The 18,096-nt window shown below is 42.3% G+C and overlaps 1 protein-coding gene across 1 annotated transcript in view; it reads left to right on the forward strand.

Annotated features, from left to right (window-relative positions):
• ATRN (attractin) overlaps window positions 1–18,096 on the forward strand; it is a 141,030-nt gene that overhangs the window by 50,180 nt on the left and 72,754 nt on the right. The window contains exons 7-15 of the mRNA XM_062493856.1: window positions 882–972; window positions 2,087–2,330; window positions 3,833–4,016; window positions 6,774–6,928; window positions 10,775–10,859; window positions 12,235–12,455; window positions 13,644–13,765; window positions 14,280–14,418; window positions 16,529–16,710. Coding sequence (XP_062349840.1) covers window positions 882–972; window positions 2,087–2,330; window positions 3,833–4,016; window positions 6,774–6,928; window positions 10,775–10,859; window positions 12,235–12,455; window positions 13,644–13,765; window positions 14,280–14,418; window positions 16,529–16,710 — 1,423 coding nt within the window. The remainder of the gene's footprint in view (window positions 1–881; window positions 973–2,086; window positions 2,331–3,832; window positions 4,017–6,773; window positions 6,929–10,774; window positions 10,860–12,234; window positions 12,456–13,643; window positions 13,766–14,279; window positions 14,419–16,528; window positions 16,711–18,096) is intronic.

Genomic DNA, 18,096 nt, shown 5'->3' on the forward strand with positions numbered 1-18,096 from the left:
GAAGAGATTCAACAGTAACTAAAATAACAAGTAATAATCGTGTACTCCATGAAAATACTCAGTTTAAAAAAGCCCAGCTTTTGTATTGTATTAGGGCAGGTCTAGGCAAAAGCTGGATTTTTTTTCCCAGGGATCCTCACATACCTCACTTTGATGGACCTCAGTGAGAGCTGTGTATGCTGCACTCACATCCTGAGGTAATAGTTCTTATAGGGGAAGAGGAGCTGAAAACACACATTTAAATGTAGAACAATTTCTAGTTGCTCCCACAATTTACTCCCCCAAAGTCATACCTCATTTTTTTTATAGGATACCCTGTGGCTTTGTTGAATGCTTTCTCTCAGAGGTGATTTTATCTCACAAGGCCCTAAGCCTGGCAAATATAGTGCCTTATTTTGAATAAAAAGCCACAAGCCATTTTCAGGGCAGAGGGTTTATGTTATTTTCGAGCATGAATGCAAAGGCATAATTAAAAAGTGCTTTTAAGCACTGGCAGAGTTTTTAAAATCAAATAGCTGGAAATTACCTCAGTTTAGTGTAAAGTTTTCCTACTTTTTTGAGGGAGAGGTGGTGTAGGTTGTCACAGCTTAATAGGCAATGCATTAGCTCTTGGGTTTATATGGAAAAGAAAACAGGGCAAAGGAAATCAATATGTGGATGTTGAGTAAGAGAGTGGGCTCAACTGGATTTTTCTAACCCATAAATAGTTTGTGTGAGCTTTGTGCATGCTGAAATCGTGGCAGGATTTATTATTTCAGTGAATAATTATATGTAACATACTATATTGGTAGATAATTTTCCCCAAATCTTAGAAAGGACAAGCAGTCATATTCTCAGCTTTAACACCTGTTCCTTGGAAAATAATTGTTTTTATTATTAAGGTATGATCTTATTTCTGAAGAGTGGCTTCCACTGAACAACTCTGTGAACTCAGTAGAGATGAGATACGGTCATTCGTTGGCATTGCACAAGGTAAGTTCAGTGTTCCAGACTCACTTCCCAGCTGGTTTCCCCTTCCCTCCTGCTTCCCACTCCTTATCCCAGATCAGTCTTGCTTTGTGAGAAGGGCTCCTCATTCAAAGGCTTGTCCATGCTTAGTCCAGGCTGTACACTTGTGCTCAGGGAATCCTTGGGTGGTTGTCCTAGGAAGTCTGTTGTGTCTCTGCCTGTGTGTTTCTTCTTTGCCCTTTTTCCAGGGATTTTGAGGATGGCTGAGGTCAGTGAGTCCATTATTTCCTTCTTACTGTCTGTGCTAACAAGACATGCCTGAGGTTGAGTTTGCTGGAGTTCAGCTGATTCCCCAACTGCCTTTTATGTAGATCACATGAATATTTTTATGAGCTCTGCTGTCCAAGACACCAAGGCAGATCTGAGGGATTAGGGATTTTTGTTACTTGCTCTGCAAGTAAACTCGTGAATCTGATCTTTCAGCATCTGACACAGCAAATGGATTTGACTGTTTTTACCTCCTTTCTCACTTGTGTGCCTTGCTGTGAGTGCAGGCCATGTGAGAGCAGGATGGTAAAGTCTTTAGAAAGGAAATGAGCAGGTCTTTTATTGACCTTTAGGTTTTGGAATGTTACTTAGCTCAAACAGTGCAGGCCTGTGCAAAACTTAATCATAAATACTCAAAAATCTCCACACACCGTTGTTCACAGAGCACTTGAAGAACCTTGAAGCATGGAAATTCATCATGGAACCACAAAATGGTTTGGGTTGGAAGGGACCTTAAAGATCTCCCAATCCCCTGCTGTAGGCAGAGTCCTTCCACTATCCCAGCGTGCTCCAAGCCCCATTCAACCTGGCCTTGGACACTTCCAGAGATGGGGCAGCCAAGCTTCTCTGGGCACCCTGTGCCAAGGCCTCCCCACCCTCACAGGGAAGAATTTCTTTCCAATATCCCATCCATCCCTGCCTTCTTGCAGTGGGAAGCCATTCCCTGTGTCCTGTCCCTCCAGGCCCTTGTCCACAGCCCCTCTCCAGGGGACTTTATTAAATAACTTTAGACCAGTAGCTCCATTCCTTACCAAATAGCTGTTTCCTAAACGCTGAACTCCTTGGTCTTACTTTACGTGACTCCTTTCAGGATAACATCTACATGTATGGTGGTAAGATAGATGCGACGGGGAACGTGAGCAGCCAGCTGTGGGTGTTCCACATCCCCAGGCAGAGCTGGGCCGCCGTGACTCCCAAGGCCAAGGAGCAGTACGCCGTGGTGGGGCACTCGGCCCACATCGTCACCCTGCAGGACAGCAGCACCGTCATGCTGGTGCTGTTTGGGCACTGCCCCCTCTACGGCTACATCAGCAATGTGCAGGAGTACAACCTGGGTGAGTGAGGGAGGGAGGGAGGCCCTCCTGCCAGTCACTTCAGGTGAAAGAGTTGGTTTGAAAGTTACTTAAATAACTCATGTTCAGAAAGCAAAACAGGGGCAAATGTGTTCTTCTCCTCCTGTTTGTAGTTACAAGAAGTTGAATCTAACATATTTGTATAACCCAATGAGCAGGCAGCCACGTGCTTCCAGTTTATACACAGTGTTAGGTCCCAAAGACATAAAGCTGTAATTGAGAGGTAATGCAGGGCAACTCTGGGACAATTTAGATTGAATTTCCTCTCTCCCTCTGACAAAACAAACACTTCTGAAATTATTTTTGGATTCTGAAATTACAATAGTGGCTGTAACAATTCAGACCAAATATCTGATGCCCATATCCCCAGCAGCAGATGCTATAGGAAACAGGTGCTGAATTTCTGTATTCCCATATCCCTGATAGGATCTGACCCCCATATCCTAGAATAGTCTAGGCTCTGATTTTAGGATCCAGAGATTTCTAGTATCATCAGTGGAGAAGCAGGGGAAACTTTCCAGGTAAACTGAACTTCTACCTAAACCAGAGAGGGAGGCATGTTCCTGGCTCCACAGACCATGTAGAGGTCGTAGTCAAGCACAGGAAGTTCACAACAGGAATATGTTGGTTATTCTCAGGAATAGTGGCTCTTTCTGCACTTTGGACCTGTTATCTTTGTCCTCCAGTCATGCTGATCCAGAGGATCTGCTGGAGCCTGATTCTCTGGAGTCCATGTGAGCGAGATTTCTTCCTCTAGGAGAAGTCCAGAGAGAACCAGGGCGTGTGGGGCAGTGATATGTTTTCTGCCATGTGTGATCTGGCAGACTGTTCAATTCCTTTGCCTTTTGCATGCCTTCTCTGGCCTGGAGTTGGGAAGCTTGTTTAGAGTTTCATTCAGCACTTACTACAGAGATTTGGTGTGTAATGTGGTATTTTTATTTCAGTTGTCATTATAATATGTCTAAAGTGCTTCAGACCAATGTTATTTTAGTGAGTGAGATGCAGGATCATGAATCACATATTAGTTTTTAACTGCAGTGTTCTTCACAGTCAGGCTTGGCTTCAGTGCTGTCTGGCTTTATATATATGTGTGTATATATATATATATATATATATATGTATATATATATATATATATATAAAAAGTGAAAGTGCTCTTGAGTCCCATTCCAAATCAAGTCACAGTGCTGGCATTCTCATGTCATTGAAATGCAATCTATTATTTGTCTACTTTTTATTTCTCATTTACTTAGCTTGTCTGCAAAATGTAATAAATTACTGTGGAAGAGCTACTTCTACTCTAATTAAAAATACCTGGCAATGCTTCTTGACAACAGGCTTCTTGAAGGAGAATATTTTTGGGTTAGAAATGATAGAGACAGTGTCTAGATTTGAGTGATGGGAATCCCAATTTATTTAATCATGTTGTTGATGAGTTATTAATGGACAGAAATTAACCATGTTTTGTAACTCATATTTTTCAGTGACAAATACCTGGAGCATCTTACAGACAAGTGGAGCTTTGGTGCAAGGAGGATATGGTCACAGCAGTGTTTATGATCCAAATACAAGATCAATCTATATCCATGGGGGTTACAAAGCGTTCAGTGCCAACAAGTACAGACTGGCAGATGATCTGTACAAGTATGAAGTTGATTCCCGTATGTGGTAAGTGGTTCTTCCGTGTTTTTCCTGTTTACTACCCTGTTAGTTTTGTTTGTAGTGAACAAGAAGATGGATATTTGATAAGGGTACAGGGGTTTATATCTACCTGAATTCAGGATAGATGCTGTCCTCTTGGATGTCCTGTTTTTATGTCTTATGAATAGAGAATGATATAATCAATATAATCAAGGCTGTAAACAAGCCAGGAAATCAATGTTAATCTATTGTTTGATTCAAGCTGAAAAGAAAAATATTTGATTTTTTTTCCTTGCTAGCTGTACAGTCTATGCATATGAGTGCAGTTACTGCAGTCATGCAAGTGATCCATTCTGCAGTTAGGACTGTAAGAGAATTTCTATTATAACCCTATTTTCTTCTGTCCCTGTAACTGCTTGGAATGTTTTTTTCTTAAGATGAAATCTTCTGTAATTTGTTTCTGCCCAAAGGTGAGTTGTATTAAAAAGCTATAGCCACAATTCACAGCCTGAAGCAACAGAGGTGAAATACATTTTCCTTAATTCTGTTCTTTTCTTAATGTTGATTCTAAAGGCTCCTGACAAAAAGGAGACTTTGGGTTAACATATGTAAATTTCACTCGCTGCATCTCTTACTGGGTGTTAAAATAGCTTATGTTTCTGCAATATCTGTTTGTGAGTCTGTACTGATGGGAAGGTAATAAGTGACTAATATCCAACCCCCCTTCTTCCCACTCAGTTGTACACACAGAAATAACCCCACTTCTGTGGGAAGATAGTTTGTCAGGATAGTGCAGAAGGTAATTTTCCTCAAGGACTTACAGCTGTACTGATTACCAAGGAGTAGAAACAGCCTTGCCTGCCCAATGAGGATGGGGTTATAAAAGAGTGGGCTAGTTGGGCCAGAGGTACCTGGGGTTTGGGATGGAGGCTGCTGGCTGTGCTGTGAGGAGGAGAGGACCTGCGGTTGTACAAAGGACAGGCAGGGTTAGGAGATAGTGTGGGAGGGACAGACAGGATTAGGTGGCTGGGTAGCTTGGGGTTAGCCAGTCATGCAGAAGGAAGAAGGAAACTTGCAGAGAGAAGGAGTCAGTGCTGTGTGGTATGGTGAAGACAGGAGTCAGAGTTGCCTGAGAGGACTCAACTGAGTAAAAGCACAAAAAGTTTTTAATAAAGGACTGGTGATGGTGTCAGTTGTCTGTCCTGACATCTGAAACATGCTTCCTCTCTGGATTAACTTCATCTTCCACTTTAGGCTTGGAGTGGACAAATCTGGCTGAGTAGGCAGAAACTTAACAAATGTGACAATGTTCTTCTGAGCTCCTGCAGCACCAATTTTCTTTTGTCACATTCATTTTGTCACTTTGGCAAGCCCTTTTGAACAAGTGGAGAATATAGGACTGTATGTTCATCTCTATCTCTACTGTTTTGTTGTTACTGTTTTGTTTTTGTTGTTTATTTGGGGTTTTTTTGTGTGTGTCATAGACTCTTTGCTTTATTCTTCAGTGAGTTAGGCCCTCTCTTCCTTGTTAGATCTCATTATCTTCCTGTGGGCCCTATTCTTGAGCTCTTCCAGGTCCCTCTGGAACAAACCCTGTCCCTCAGGCATGTCAACCACATATTCAACTTGTCCCTTAGTGAAAGGGACCCTAAATCTCAACTGATTCCACCCCTGCCCTGGGCTGGGACACCTTCTGCTATCCCAGGTTGCTCCAAGCCCCAGTGTCCATCTTGGCCTTGGGAACCTGCAAGGGTCCAGGGACAGCCACAGCATATCTGGGAATTCTAGCCCAGCCCCTCCCAGGCAGGAATTCCTTCCCAAGATCCCAGCCCACTCCCCTTTTCCAATAGAAGCTGTTCCCTGTGTCCTGTCCCTCCATGCCTTGTTCTCAGTCCCTCTCCAGCTCTCCTGGAGCCCCTTCAGGCCCTGCAAGTGGCTCTGAGCTCTCCCTGGAGCCTCCCCTTCTCCAGGGGAACATTCCCAGCTCTCCCAGCCTGGCTCCAGAGCGCAGCAGCTCCAGCCCTGGAGCAGCTCTGGGGCCTCCTCTGGACTCCCTCCAGCAGCTCCTCGTCCTCCTGAATTTGGGATCCAGAGCTGGGGCAGCTCTGCAGGTGGGGTCTCACCTGAGTACAGGGGCAGAATCCCCTCCTTCAGCACAAATTCTCTCAGAAAAGTAGGAAAATCCTCTAAAAGATGACCCTCTATGTTCAGTGCCATCAATCCTACTGGTTAAAGTTGAGATCAGTGTTGAGTTTGATTAATGCTTCCCCGTGATTTTGTCACCGATTATCCAGTGTGTTGTGCAGGTATTAACCTGCAGGTCTCCTTTTTTAGGAGCTGTATAGATTTCCTTAAAATAGAATTTTTAGTCATGAGCAACAGATGCTGCCCAGTGTGAAAGAATTATTTGGGTTGCCATAAAAGCAGATTTACTACAAAATATTGGTATCTTCCCAGGGTGACTATATTCAAAAGACAGGTTAGTGTGAAATCTTGAGAATCCCTAGGGGAAAAATTGATAATTTGAAGATTTATACCTTTAGAAAGAGGCTCTCATGGATATTTCTTCTACTAATTGGCAAAGCAAATGGAATGATGAGAATGGAATTACAGGTGGAATTGAACAGTGTGCAATATAATTGGTAAGCACCTCATTAGGAAAAGTAGATACTATCACCCTCCTTCCTGCACCCTCAAAATGTTCTTCATCTTGGATTTATGGAGTGTTTTGCCTTTGCCAGGTACTTAGCAGTCTCATTAATACATATATTTTTATTTCTGAAGGACTATTCTGAAAGACAGCAGATTTTTTCGCTACTTGCACACAGCTGTGATAGTGAGTGGGACCATGCTGGTGTTTGGAGGAAACACTCACAATGACACCTCCATGAGCCACGGAGCCAAGTGCTTTTCTTCGGATTTTATGGCCTATGATATTGGTAAGTTCTTGCAGAAATAATAATCCCCCAAATACTTGGCTATTCCTGGGGAGCTGTCCTCAGTTTGTCTCCAAAATGACTGGTTTGTATGGGTATATTATCCCAAATGGTGCTGGGCACAGGGATGTGCAGTCAGGAGAGGCTCATTAGTTTGCTACAAAATTCCAAGCAAATGAGGTGCAGTGATTTCCAGTTACAGATGGCAGCAGTTCTGCTTTTTTCAATAATAAAGCCAAATTACTAGGTAGGATTTTCTGAGTTTCAATAGCCAGGAGAGGGCAGCATTTATTTGTAGATTTAGATTCCAGAGACTGAGTTTAAGAAGAGCAAGGAAAGAAGAGGTGAAATTACGTAATGAAGGTACATATGCACCCAGATAATTCACATTGGGGAAAAACACCACTCTCTACTCTGACATTCACCTTGTGCCCTCAGAATTGCCCTAAATGTGGCTTCCCTGAAATAATCCTGTAAATCTGAAATCTCAAAGTGACTGTCCACCAAGACCTCACCCCTGGTTTGTGAGAGGAAAATGCAAGTGAATACTTAAGTCATCAGGGTTTGGTATCCTTGTGCCCTTTGGTTCTCTGTTACAGCAATTATTCCATTCTGCCTCCTGCAATTTCTAGTCACATCCCTCTGGAATCTTTGTGTCCCCCTAGCTAGCTTTATTTTGACTTAATTTTTTTTTTTTTAATTGAAGAGTTAAAATTAGGTATTTGACCAGGTTGGATGGGGCTTGGAGCAGCCGGGTCTAGTGGAAGGTGCTCCTGCCCCTGGCTCAGAGATGAAATGAGGTTGTTTTATGCTGCCATCCAACCCAGAAAGTTTTGTCATTCTGTGGCAGTCATGAACAGTTTGATTTTTTTAAACTGGTAGCAACAGTGATAGATTTTTCTCTTTTCTTCATTCTGCTCTCTGCCCTGACCTGTTCAACTCTGTTAGGTATAAAACACAAATTGCATTAATTTGACAGAATATGCCAACAGTGATGTTCATTTTGATCCACTTCAGGTAACAGGCAGGTTCATGTTACATGACATGAGTGATGTAGTCAACATTCCCAGTTCTTACCAGATATACACTGACATGTGAAGCTTACATTGATTTTACCTCACATGATGGGTGAGAGGTGTTCTTGAGTCCCCTCATTCCTTAGAAAAGGGACTCTCAGCCTGAATAGAGCAGCTTTTTTTCAGAAGTAAGACCACTTCTGTTCTCTTCATTGCAGGAGCCATTGTGCATGATTTTCCTTATCCCATGTGACTAGGAATGCATTAGGTTGGTGCTTCATCATTTGTGTCACAGCAGAAACATGTTTTCAGTGGTTCTTCATGCATGATCTCTGCAGTAGTTAATTACCCTGGTCATGCTCCCATTGGTGTCCATGGGAATAAGCCCATATAACCCTCCCTGTTACCTCTGCCTTGGTGTTCCCAAGGCACAAGTTACCCAGGAGAAAACCAAACAAGGTCAGTTGATACTGAGAGCCTTCAATGGAGAGGATTAATAATTATCTTTATTCCCTACTTTTATAGTACAGTGGCTGGTTTACTAACTTTTACATCTTGTTGTTTAGCCATCATGATTGATTAATGATCACAGTGATGGTTGGGAGACTGGAGAGGAGTGGAACTAAACCCAGTCTGAAACAAATGCTTCAAACCCAGGTCTTCTCCTTAACCTTTGCCATTAAACTTATTTTGGTGGTAACTAATTTTATTTATGTAATCAAATATTTCTGGTTTTCCCTCCTCAAATTTCCAAGTAATTGGAGCACGTGCACTGAATACTGGGAGGACATACAAATTTTTTTCTGTGTGGGGCAATGCTAACAGCTTGCACTGAGATGTGTGCTGGGGGTGAGCAATAAAAATTCTTGAATGTTTCTTATCCTTTATCCTCTACTTGACTAGGTTGGGGCATATTCAATCCCACTTGTCCAGGTGCTGCCAAGTTTGGGAAGGTTTCAGGGTAACAGTCCAGCTGTATGCATGTGTTACTCTCATTTCTCAGGACAAGCCTTTAGATTGATGTTTGGGTTGGGTGACCTCTTGGGCAAAGCTGTCTCACAGTATTTCTGTACTTTCTGCACACTGAAATGGCCAGTTAGCTCTTGCTATCACCAAAACTGGTCTCTTTGGCCTTTGTCAAAAAGTTTCCTGCTCTGCAGCAGCTTTGGGTGGAAAAATACCTCACTTAACCCTCCACCTGCTACTTCTGTAAAGGTGCTACTTTTAATTGGTCTTTTCTCCCCAGAGAAGAGAAACTAAAACCCTTCTATTTACCCCATCAAAATTCTGATTCTGATGACAAACACAGGGAGAGGCTGGAAGTTTTTGTAGCTGATATGTTCTGTTTGAACAGTATATTTTAGAAATCCTGGCATTGTAAGTTTTAGGTTAAGTCAGGAAGGAGAAGATTCTTTGTAGTCTCAGAATTACTCTGTTTTGCCAATACTTGATCTCTGGTTAAAATTGGGAAAGAAGCTTAGAAAGCAAAATATTCCTGGCCTTCTATTAATCTAGAAAAAACATGTTACTTGGCCTCACATAACACACAACTTGAGGGCTAAAAAACTGTGAATTGGTTTCCAGTTTCTCTGAAGTCTCCTATTAAAAATTGAAACTGTCATGCTTGGCTTGGGAGTGAGGCTGGGGATAGGTTAAATTCTTTGAAAATGGGGCAAATGATATGTAAAAATAAAATTCAAAATTATAATTTATCGAAGTACTAAATCTAACGGCGTCTTCTGTCTTTTCTTTATCAGCACTCTTGAGCAAAATTGCTCTGCATCTGTTGTTTTATCCACAATTCTCCAATTAAATTTAGTAAAAAATTAAAACTTTGTTATTCTTTGCCCTTTTAGTTTATCCACGGACTAGTTTGGTTTGTGGGCTTTCCTTTTTTTTTTTTCTTTTTCCAGAGGGCCAGCCCATGACACAATGATTTTATCTCATATTAAAGAATCTTAGGAGTATTTGAGGGCTCTGAGGAGTATTTGAGATCTTTACAGAAGATTGACTTTTCTGTCTTAATTGCATAAATTGCACCCAAGTTCCTCTAGGGTATTGGCCCCCAAGGTGATCAATTCCCTTTATGAAGTTTGAGTGTTATGAATTGGACTGACTTTTCCTACTTCTGTTCCTTTGCTCAGTGGGTTACATGTTTCTTAATTTGTTTTTTTTCCTCCCGTGCTACCCAAAGGAAAAAAGTTACCTGAGAAACCAAGTGAAAAATGAAGTAGAACTTCTAAATTTTATGCTAATAGAAAAAGATGGCACAATCTAACATTGTATTAAAAGAGAGAAACAGCCACAAATCCTTGAGCTATAATGACTGAAAAATATTTTTAAAAACATGGATATCTGCCCTCTAGGAACATAATGGCAGTGGGAAAAAATAAAAAAAAGAAGATAAGCCTCTGTTCTCAGTCATACTGGTTTGAGGCAAAACTGGAAAGAATTCATGTATAAACAGATAAAACCTGAACTTGTTACATGGTGAAAAATACTACTAGTAAAGGAGGAAAAGCAGCTTCTTGTCCTGTTCCCTGGGAGCAGATCCCAAATCCCCCCGGCTGTCCTCTCCTGTCAGGGAGTTGTGCAGAGCCACAAGTTCCCCCCTGAGCCTCCTTTTCTCCAGGCTGAGCCCCTTCCCAGCTCCCTCAGGAATTCTCCAGCCCCTTTCCCAGCTCCATTCTCTTCCCTGGGCATGCTGCAGTCCCTCCAGGGCTTTGCTGGAGCATGGCAGGTGCTTTGGGATGGTTCTGGAGGAACCCAGGTGCTGTGGGACTTCTCTTTCATTATCCAGGGAAATGTTTCTGAAATGTTTTTTCCCTCGCAGCCTGCGACCGATGGTCGGTGCTCCCCCGGCCGGCCCTGCACCACGATGTGAACAGGTTTGGGCACTCTGCTGTGCTGTACAACAGGTAAGGGCACAAAGCTCCTTGTCTACAGAGGCTGTGGCCGCCCCATCCCTGGCAGGGCCCAAGGCCACGTTGGATGAGGTTTGGAGCTACCTGGTCTAGTGGAAGGTGCCCCCCATGGCAGGTGGTGGATTGAGAGGGGATTTAAGGTTCCTTCCCACCCAGACAATTCTGCGAATCTCTGAAAGCTTTCAGATCTTCAGTCTTGTAATGTCTTCAGTATTCACCTGTTCCCATCTGCCCTTCTTCACTGGGCTAAACTAAGCTCACTTAGTTATTTTCAATAATTTGAATTTTTTTCATTATTTATATATATATTTCTATTTTTATTTATTTTGTACATAATTGTGCATCTCACATTTATTTCTTAGCTGCACTGACAACATTTATTTCCAAATCTGAATTTCACTCATGCTTTTTAAAATTTGTCCATATTTCACTTTACACACCTTATGCTGTGGGGCTGCTCTTCCCCAGGCACATGATGTCCAGTATTTAGGTGAAATCTTAGGTGAGATTTTGGCTGTTAAGCCTTACAGACTGTAATGTTATCCCTCTTTCCAGATGAACAGCTGTTACTAAATCAGTGCAACCAAGTTTGAGAAATGAATTTTATAGGAGGTCTAAAATGGAATGAAAATCATAATAAAAATACCTATTATTCAACCAGAACTTCGCCTTGGCCCTTCTTCACTTTATTTTTAAAGGTGCAGTGACAGACACAGATGCATAGAGAATTTTTGTGTGACATTTTCTTGTAACTACTAAAATTTAATGTTTTGCCTGGTGCAGCTGTGATACTGAAGGAGGTTTGAAATCCCCCACTCTTCCCCCTACAAAATATTATTTGTTTTGGGCATTGTTCGGGGTTTTTTAGTTGACACAATGACTCTGCTCAGTTGTTGCTAGCCATGCAAAGTGTGGTTTTCCTACAGAGGAGCAGAGAGGGACAGCACCAAATTGTTTTGTCACAGTTTCTGAACTCTGGTTTAATGCTGTGATACCATGTCCCCAATTTTTAGCCTTCTTCCATGTCTTGTCACTGCAGATTACAGGAGGTTCCCACATTTTTGCAGAATTTTACATATAATCATGTTGATCAGGTCCCCGCAATGTTTTGGCTGAAGGACCTTGAATCAGCTGATGACCTTGAATAGCTTTGGCTCTGTGTTGAGTCTCTCTCAGGCTTATCTGAAACAGTTGAATTTGTCTGACCTTTTCTTTAGTGCCTCCCTTAACCGAGAGCTATTTATTTGGATTTATATATGCTGGCATGTAATAAAGCACTTCCTTCACACCTTAAATCCCATTTACCTGGAGCAGTACTCTGTCCATGAAAACAGCTGTGTTTTTCTCTCTTTAATTCCATGTTGTCCAGCACCATGTATGTGTTTGGAGGCTTCAACAGCCTCCTCCTGAGTGACATCCTGAAGTTCACACCTGAGAGATGTGAGGCTTTTGACAATGAGATGTCCTGCCTGCGGGCAGGTCCTGGTGTCAGATGTGTGTGGGCTCCCCGCCCTCCTGGCTGCATCCCCTGGGAAAATGCAACAGTGGAGCAGCAGCAAAAGGTCTTTGAAGACTGTCCTCCCAAGCCAGGTATGTTTCACATTCTTCCTGTTCCCTTTTCTGAAAGGCATGCAGTCTTTTTCCAAATTCTGTCCTGTGTTAATTGTATGCCACTACAGGGTCAGGTTTTAGATGGGGGCTGTAGTTGTGCTTCCATGTGTCCTGGGGGCCCTTCCTCTCACCAAGGGTCAAGGAGATGTGGAGGTGTTTCTCTCTCCTGCTCCTGAAGCTGCTTGTTCATGAGATTGTTTTCCTACCCTTACTTTTGGACTTACTTTTCTATCTCTAACAAGCATCACCAGCCAGGAATTGGGCCTGGACCATCAGTCTGTAGATGTTTGCTCCGAGAACTGACTTTGTGAGAGCCAAGAATTTGCTGAAGAGCACCACAGGGCAAGGAAGGGCATCTGGATCTGGTGGAGTTGTCCTGCACTCTTCAAAAGAGACAGCAGGAACACTGCTTTAGGAGAAGTTGCTTTTTTTTTTTTTTTTTTTTTTGGCAGGGGGTTGGTACCATATGATATTTAAGGTCCCTTCCAACCCAAATCATTCTGAGATTCTGTGATTCTTTGTATAGAGGAGGCAGATAAAATAAATTAATATTTTAAGGTCTGATCTCTGTATTTCCTCTTAGGATATTTTTAAGCAACTTTATCCTCATACATTCATAGCTCTGAATTGATTATACAACCCTTGATTCTGCAACAGATGTCCAGCCTTTAATTATTTTATGGAAATTGATGTAAGGGGACATTGCCTTGCTGGGCTCTCAATGTACAATAAATTTTCACAAAACACAGTGAATAAATAATTATCAAGATGAATGAAAAGTTCAAGCTTCACATGAAAATGCTCCACTTGAAAGCCAGGCTTGCAGGAAGATGGGTCTGTGGTGAGAAATGGCCACTGTCCTTATGAAATATTGTCTGGCATCATTTCCCTGGGCATTAATGTATCTTAGTTCATGTGCTTCCATGTCTTGGTACATTATTTTCTGGTGGTGTGTTTTAGGGCTCCTTGGGCACCAAAAGTGATTGCTATTGTAAATAAAAGTGATTTTCTATCAGTTCAAACACATGAAAGTACCTGATTTTAGCTGCTAACAGAAAATCTACTGGCACTGCTATTTGGTTGTATCTTTTGCTGTAACTAATCAAGTTCTTAGAGCTCTGTCAGGAAATGCCTGTTTTTGGTCATGCAGGTTTTTTTCTTTAATAGTTGTAGACAATGAAAAATGTGATCAGATTACAGACTGCTACAGCTGCACAGCCAACACAAACAGCTGTCAGTGGTGTTCTGACCAGTGTATCCCAGCACACAACAACTGCACAGAGGAACAGGTAATGGTTCTCGACACTTTCTTAGTTTAAATTTGCCCTTTGGAATAGCAAATGTCCGTGTTTTCATCTGTCAGTGTTAGGATCCCTGTTTCATTCTTCCCAGTGCATGTCTAGCTCAAAAGTGCTATATGCTTGGATTTTTTTCAATTTGATCCAAGGGTTTTGCATGGAGTTTTCCAATTAATTTAGGGGGATAGCTGTGGGCAGGAGAAGATGTGGAGATTTTGCCATGGTATGATTATTCATTAATCAGATTTTGGGCTTGATATTAATAGGGCTTTTCCTAGGGGAAAAAAAAATAAAAATAAAAATCTTTAGTATGGAAGATATGTCAGGTGGTGTTTTGGGGGAATATCTTGGATAACCAGTTCAGGCTGTGCCCAATTCCACAGGTTTTGGATATATAAATTGCTTTGGAGAGCTGAACTGTGATATGTAGTGTTGCAATCATGGCTGTTATTATCCCACGTGGCTTGGATATTGAAAAAAGCTTCATCTATGCTATTTATTTTAGGTTCCTGTTACTCTCTATGACAATTGCCCTAAGGATAATCCTGCCTACTACTGTAACAAAAAGACGAGTTGTAAAAGCTGTGCCATGGATCAAAACTGTCAGTGGGAACCTAGGAATCAGGAGTGCATTGCTTTGCCAGGTAGGTACTGGTGGCATAACCCAAATTCACCCACTCCCAAAATTGTTGAGGGTTTTTAAAATTTTTTGTTTGTTTTATCCCCAAATCTGTAATTTTTATTGTTACAATGGAGCAAATAGTGTTGTTTAACCATACTAGCTTTGGTATGAAACTTAATTTGTAGTAAATCCAGCAAGTCTGCTGGAATATTTTTAGACCCAGTTGTCTGAAGAGAACTATGATCACTCGTATAATTATTAGGCTGTATTTCATCTCTCCCTTTTCATTTGATAAAAGCTGTTGATAATAGGTTTCTGCAAGATATTAGATTTAATAATGCATGCTATTTAATTTAGGAACTAAAATGGTGCAAAAGCATAATGCCACATAGTGGACAAATGAGGCAAGTAACACCTGATGTTTAAGGAAAATTCTCCTGTTAGAGTGTTTTCAGTGGAGCTCACAGCAGTTGGTTATTAGTTCCATTGCAGTAATTTATTTTTTTTATCCCAATGACTGGGAGAGAAATACAGGATCTTCAGTGATTAACATTTGTAGGTAATAAAATATAGAGAAAGGGGAGAAAACCCATTAGACAGGATATTTTAATGGACATGGAAAGCTTTCCTCTAGGAACTGGTAAGTCTGGACATGTCTAGGTCTGGTGTTTGCCAGTCTGCAACAGTTTAAAATTGAGGAGACTTTGAAGAAGATCAGTAAAAGTGAGAAAAACATTTTTTAGTGAGATAAAGAACTTGGTCTGTTTTATTTGATATAGAAAGGGGGACGACCTGATTATGTGTGTAGAAAGCTCTTCTGAAAAATTTGATGCTTTGAGAGTTTTCTGTCTGTTAAATCTGAATTCACACTGGAAATACCCATCAGCTTTTTCTGGAAGGGAAATAATTAATCACAGAGTGTAAAGAGTTCTTAAGTAGTGAGGTTGTGCTCAAGTTGAAGCAGGGATTAATCCTGGAAGTTCATGCTGTGGACAGGATTAGCACAACAGCCCACTCCTGCCAAAAGGTCCCCTGACAACTGTGGATGAATAAGTGGCTTCAAGACACCAACAAAATACAAATGTGGGTTTTTTTCCTCTTTTTCCTACCACAGTTTTACTATTCAACATAGTAATACGTGCTTTGATTGTGTACTGCAGATAACCAAAAGCTGATGTTGGACTTCAGATCCCCTAAACAGATTTCCTTCTCCTCCAATATTATTATGTATCAACATTTCTGAGCACAGCTCTGTCATACTGGTTTGAGATGGGGCTGTAGGTATTTCTTAGTGGAAGGGTTCATAGAATCACTAAGACTGGAAAATACCTCCAAGATCATCATAATCAAGTTCAGCCTCTGTCCCAACATCACCATGGCATTAAACCACAGCACTAAGAGCCATGTCTGCTCATTTTCTGAACGTTTCCAAGGGTGGGGACTCCACCACTGACCTGGCCAGCCCCTTCCAGTGCTTGGCAACACTTTCAGGGAAGAAATTTTCCCTATTACACAAACTAAACCTTTCCTGGCACAACTTGAGGGCATTTCCCCTTGTTCCCTGGGAGCAGATCCCAAATCCCCCCAGCTGTCCCCTCCTGTCAGAGAGTTGTGCAGAGCCACAAGTTCCCCCCTGAGCCTCCTTTTCTCCAGGCCGAGCCCCTTCCCAGCTCCCTCAGGAATTCTCCAGCCCCTTTCCCAGCTCCCTCGGGAATTCTCCAGCCCCTTTCCCAGCTCCCTCGGGAATTCTCCAGCCCCTTTCCCAGCTCCCTCGGGAATTCTCCAGCCCCTTTCCCAGCTCCCTCGGGAATTCTCCAGCCCCTTTCCCAGCTCCCTCGGGAATTCTCCAGCCCTTTCCCAGCTCTGTTCCTTTCCCTGGACACGCTCCAGCCCCTCCAGGGCTCTCAGAGCTGCCCCAGCACTGGAGGTGCCCCAGCAGGACCAGCACAGGGGATGGGCTTTGCCCTGGCCCTGCTGCCACCCTGCAGCTGGCACAGCCCAGGGGCCAGTGGCCTCCAGTGGCCTCTTGCCCATCTGAGCTTATGTTTTTTCATGGTTCTTTTACTTCTTTGGCTTTTGGGATGGTCACCTGCACCTCTGGGTTTACTTTCTTTGCCCCTTTTGTCTCCCAGAAAATATCTGCGGAACAAACTGGCATTTGGTTGGCAACTCCTGTCTGAAGATCACCAATGCCAAGGAGAACTATGATCATGCCAAACTGTCCTGCAGATCCAACGGTGCTTTACTGGCTTCTCTCACCACCCAGAAGAAGGTGGAGTTTGTTCTGAAGGAGGTGCAGAAGTTTCAGTCTTCGGTGAGTGCTTCTCTTGTACATCCCTTGCCAATAAATAAATCTGTGGCTGTGGCGGAGTCCTTTCTGAAGTATTGTCTGCTCTGTACACAATGGAAATGCCTCTTAACCAAAACCAACTGATTTTCTTTTGGAATTCATTGTACCCTCTGGGTGCTTCTGAGCTGAAATTGTGAAGAATGTAAATGGGAAAGATAAATATAAACATACACAGTGCCTTAGAGATACCGTTTTCTGCACCTGAATCACACCTGCGTTTCCCCGGTGGAATATAGGACTGCAGTAGGAGCCCTCTGGTGATCTGTACACAATGTTTTATAAATAAAAGTCCCTTTGGGGCACTGGAGGTATTTAATGTGAAGTACTGAGTTATTTACTCCACTCAGATAAGCAGCTGTTTAAAATGTCGCCTTCTCATTCCACAGAGCTGCTTGGTTTATGTGGCATTATTTGTGTGTGATTTAGTTGCAAGTGCTTTTCTGTCAGGCCCAGGGAGAAGTGAATTGGAATTTTTCCCTCTTTATGCATCAGTGAAATACATACATATTTTTTCCAGTCTCTGGGAGAAGAAGGGAGATGTTTAGGCCAGGTTATGTAGGTGGTGCTACAGCCCTGACAAAGAACGATGCTGTGCATCTCTTCTAAAATCCTGGATTAGCCTGGAAAGCTGCTGTGGCCTGATGGCACATCAGAATAACAACTCCTGGGTCCCAGAGGCCACTCTGGGAAGCATTTTCTCTAGGAAAAATGAGGCTGGAGGTGATAAGATTGCTTTTTTTCAAGGGACAATGTGCTTCAGTACTTATGAGACATATTCCCGTGCTTAAACAAGAACTCCCATTTCTGTTTTGTCTGAGGAACACCCATTTCATTCATTCTCTGCCTTGATTCCCATTATAATTTTTTTAGAGGGTAGTCATTTTAGCCAAAGAAGGGTAGGCTGCAGTTTAAGCAAGGTTGTTTGTTAAATCTTTTGTAAAACGAGGAAGCTAAGCCTGGAATACTGTAAAAGTACATGATTTTGACAGCTCCAGGTGTTTCTGGATATTCCAATAGCTGACTGCAGAGTAAATTCCTAAAGACACACAGTAACCCTCCCCTCTCAGTGTTTAAACCTTTACACTGTGTTAAGAAGTTTTACATTTCTTAAAAGTGTAAAAAAGAATTTTTAATCTGTGGGGTTTTTTTCCACTTACAGAGTCCTTTATAAAGTGAGCCTAAAGAGGTTACGAGCCTGTTTTAATGGATATTAGTATAGAATGCTTGTAAGGTAGGAAAGTGTATCCTGGGCTGATCCCAGCACATGGGCAGCAGGAAAGGTGGGAATTGTGTCCCTGTGCCCCCCTCAGGTGAGACCCCACCTGGAGAGCTGCCCCAGCCCTGGATCCC

The sequence above is a fragment of the Cinclus cinclus genome, chromosome 5, assembly GCF_963662255.1.
Source record: "Cinclus cinclus chromosome 5, bCinCin1.1, whole genome shotgun sequence".
NCBI lineage: Eukaryota > Metazoa > Chordata > Aves > Passeriformes > Cinclidae > Cinclus > Cinclus cinclus.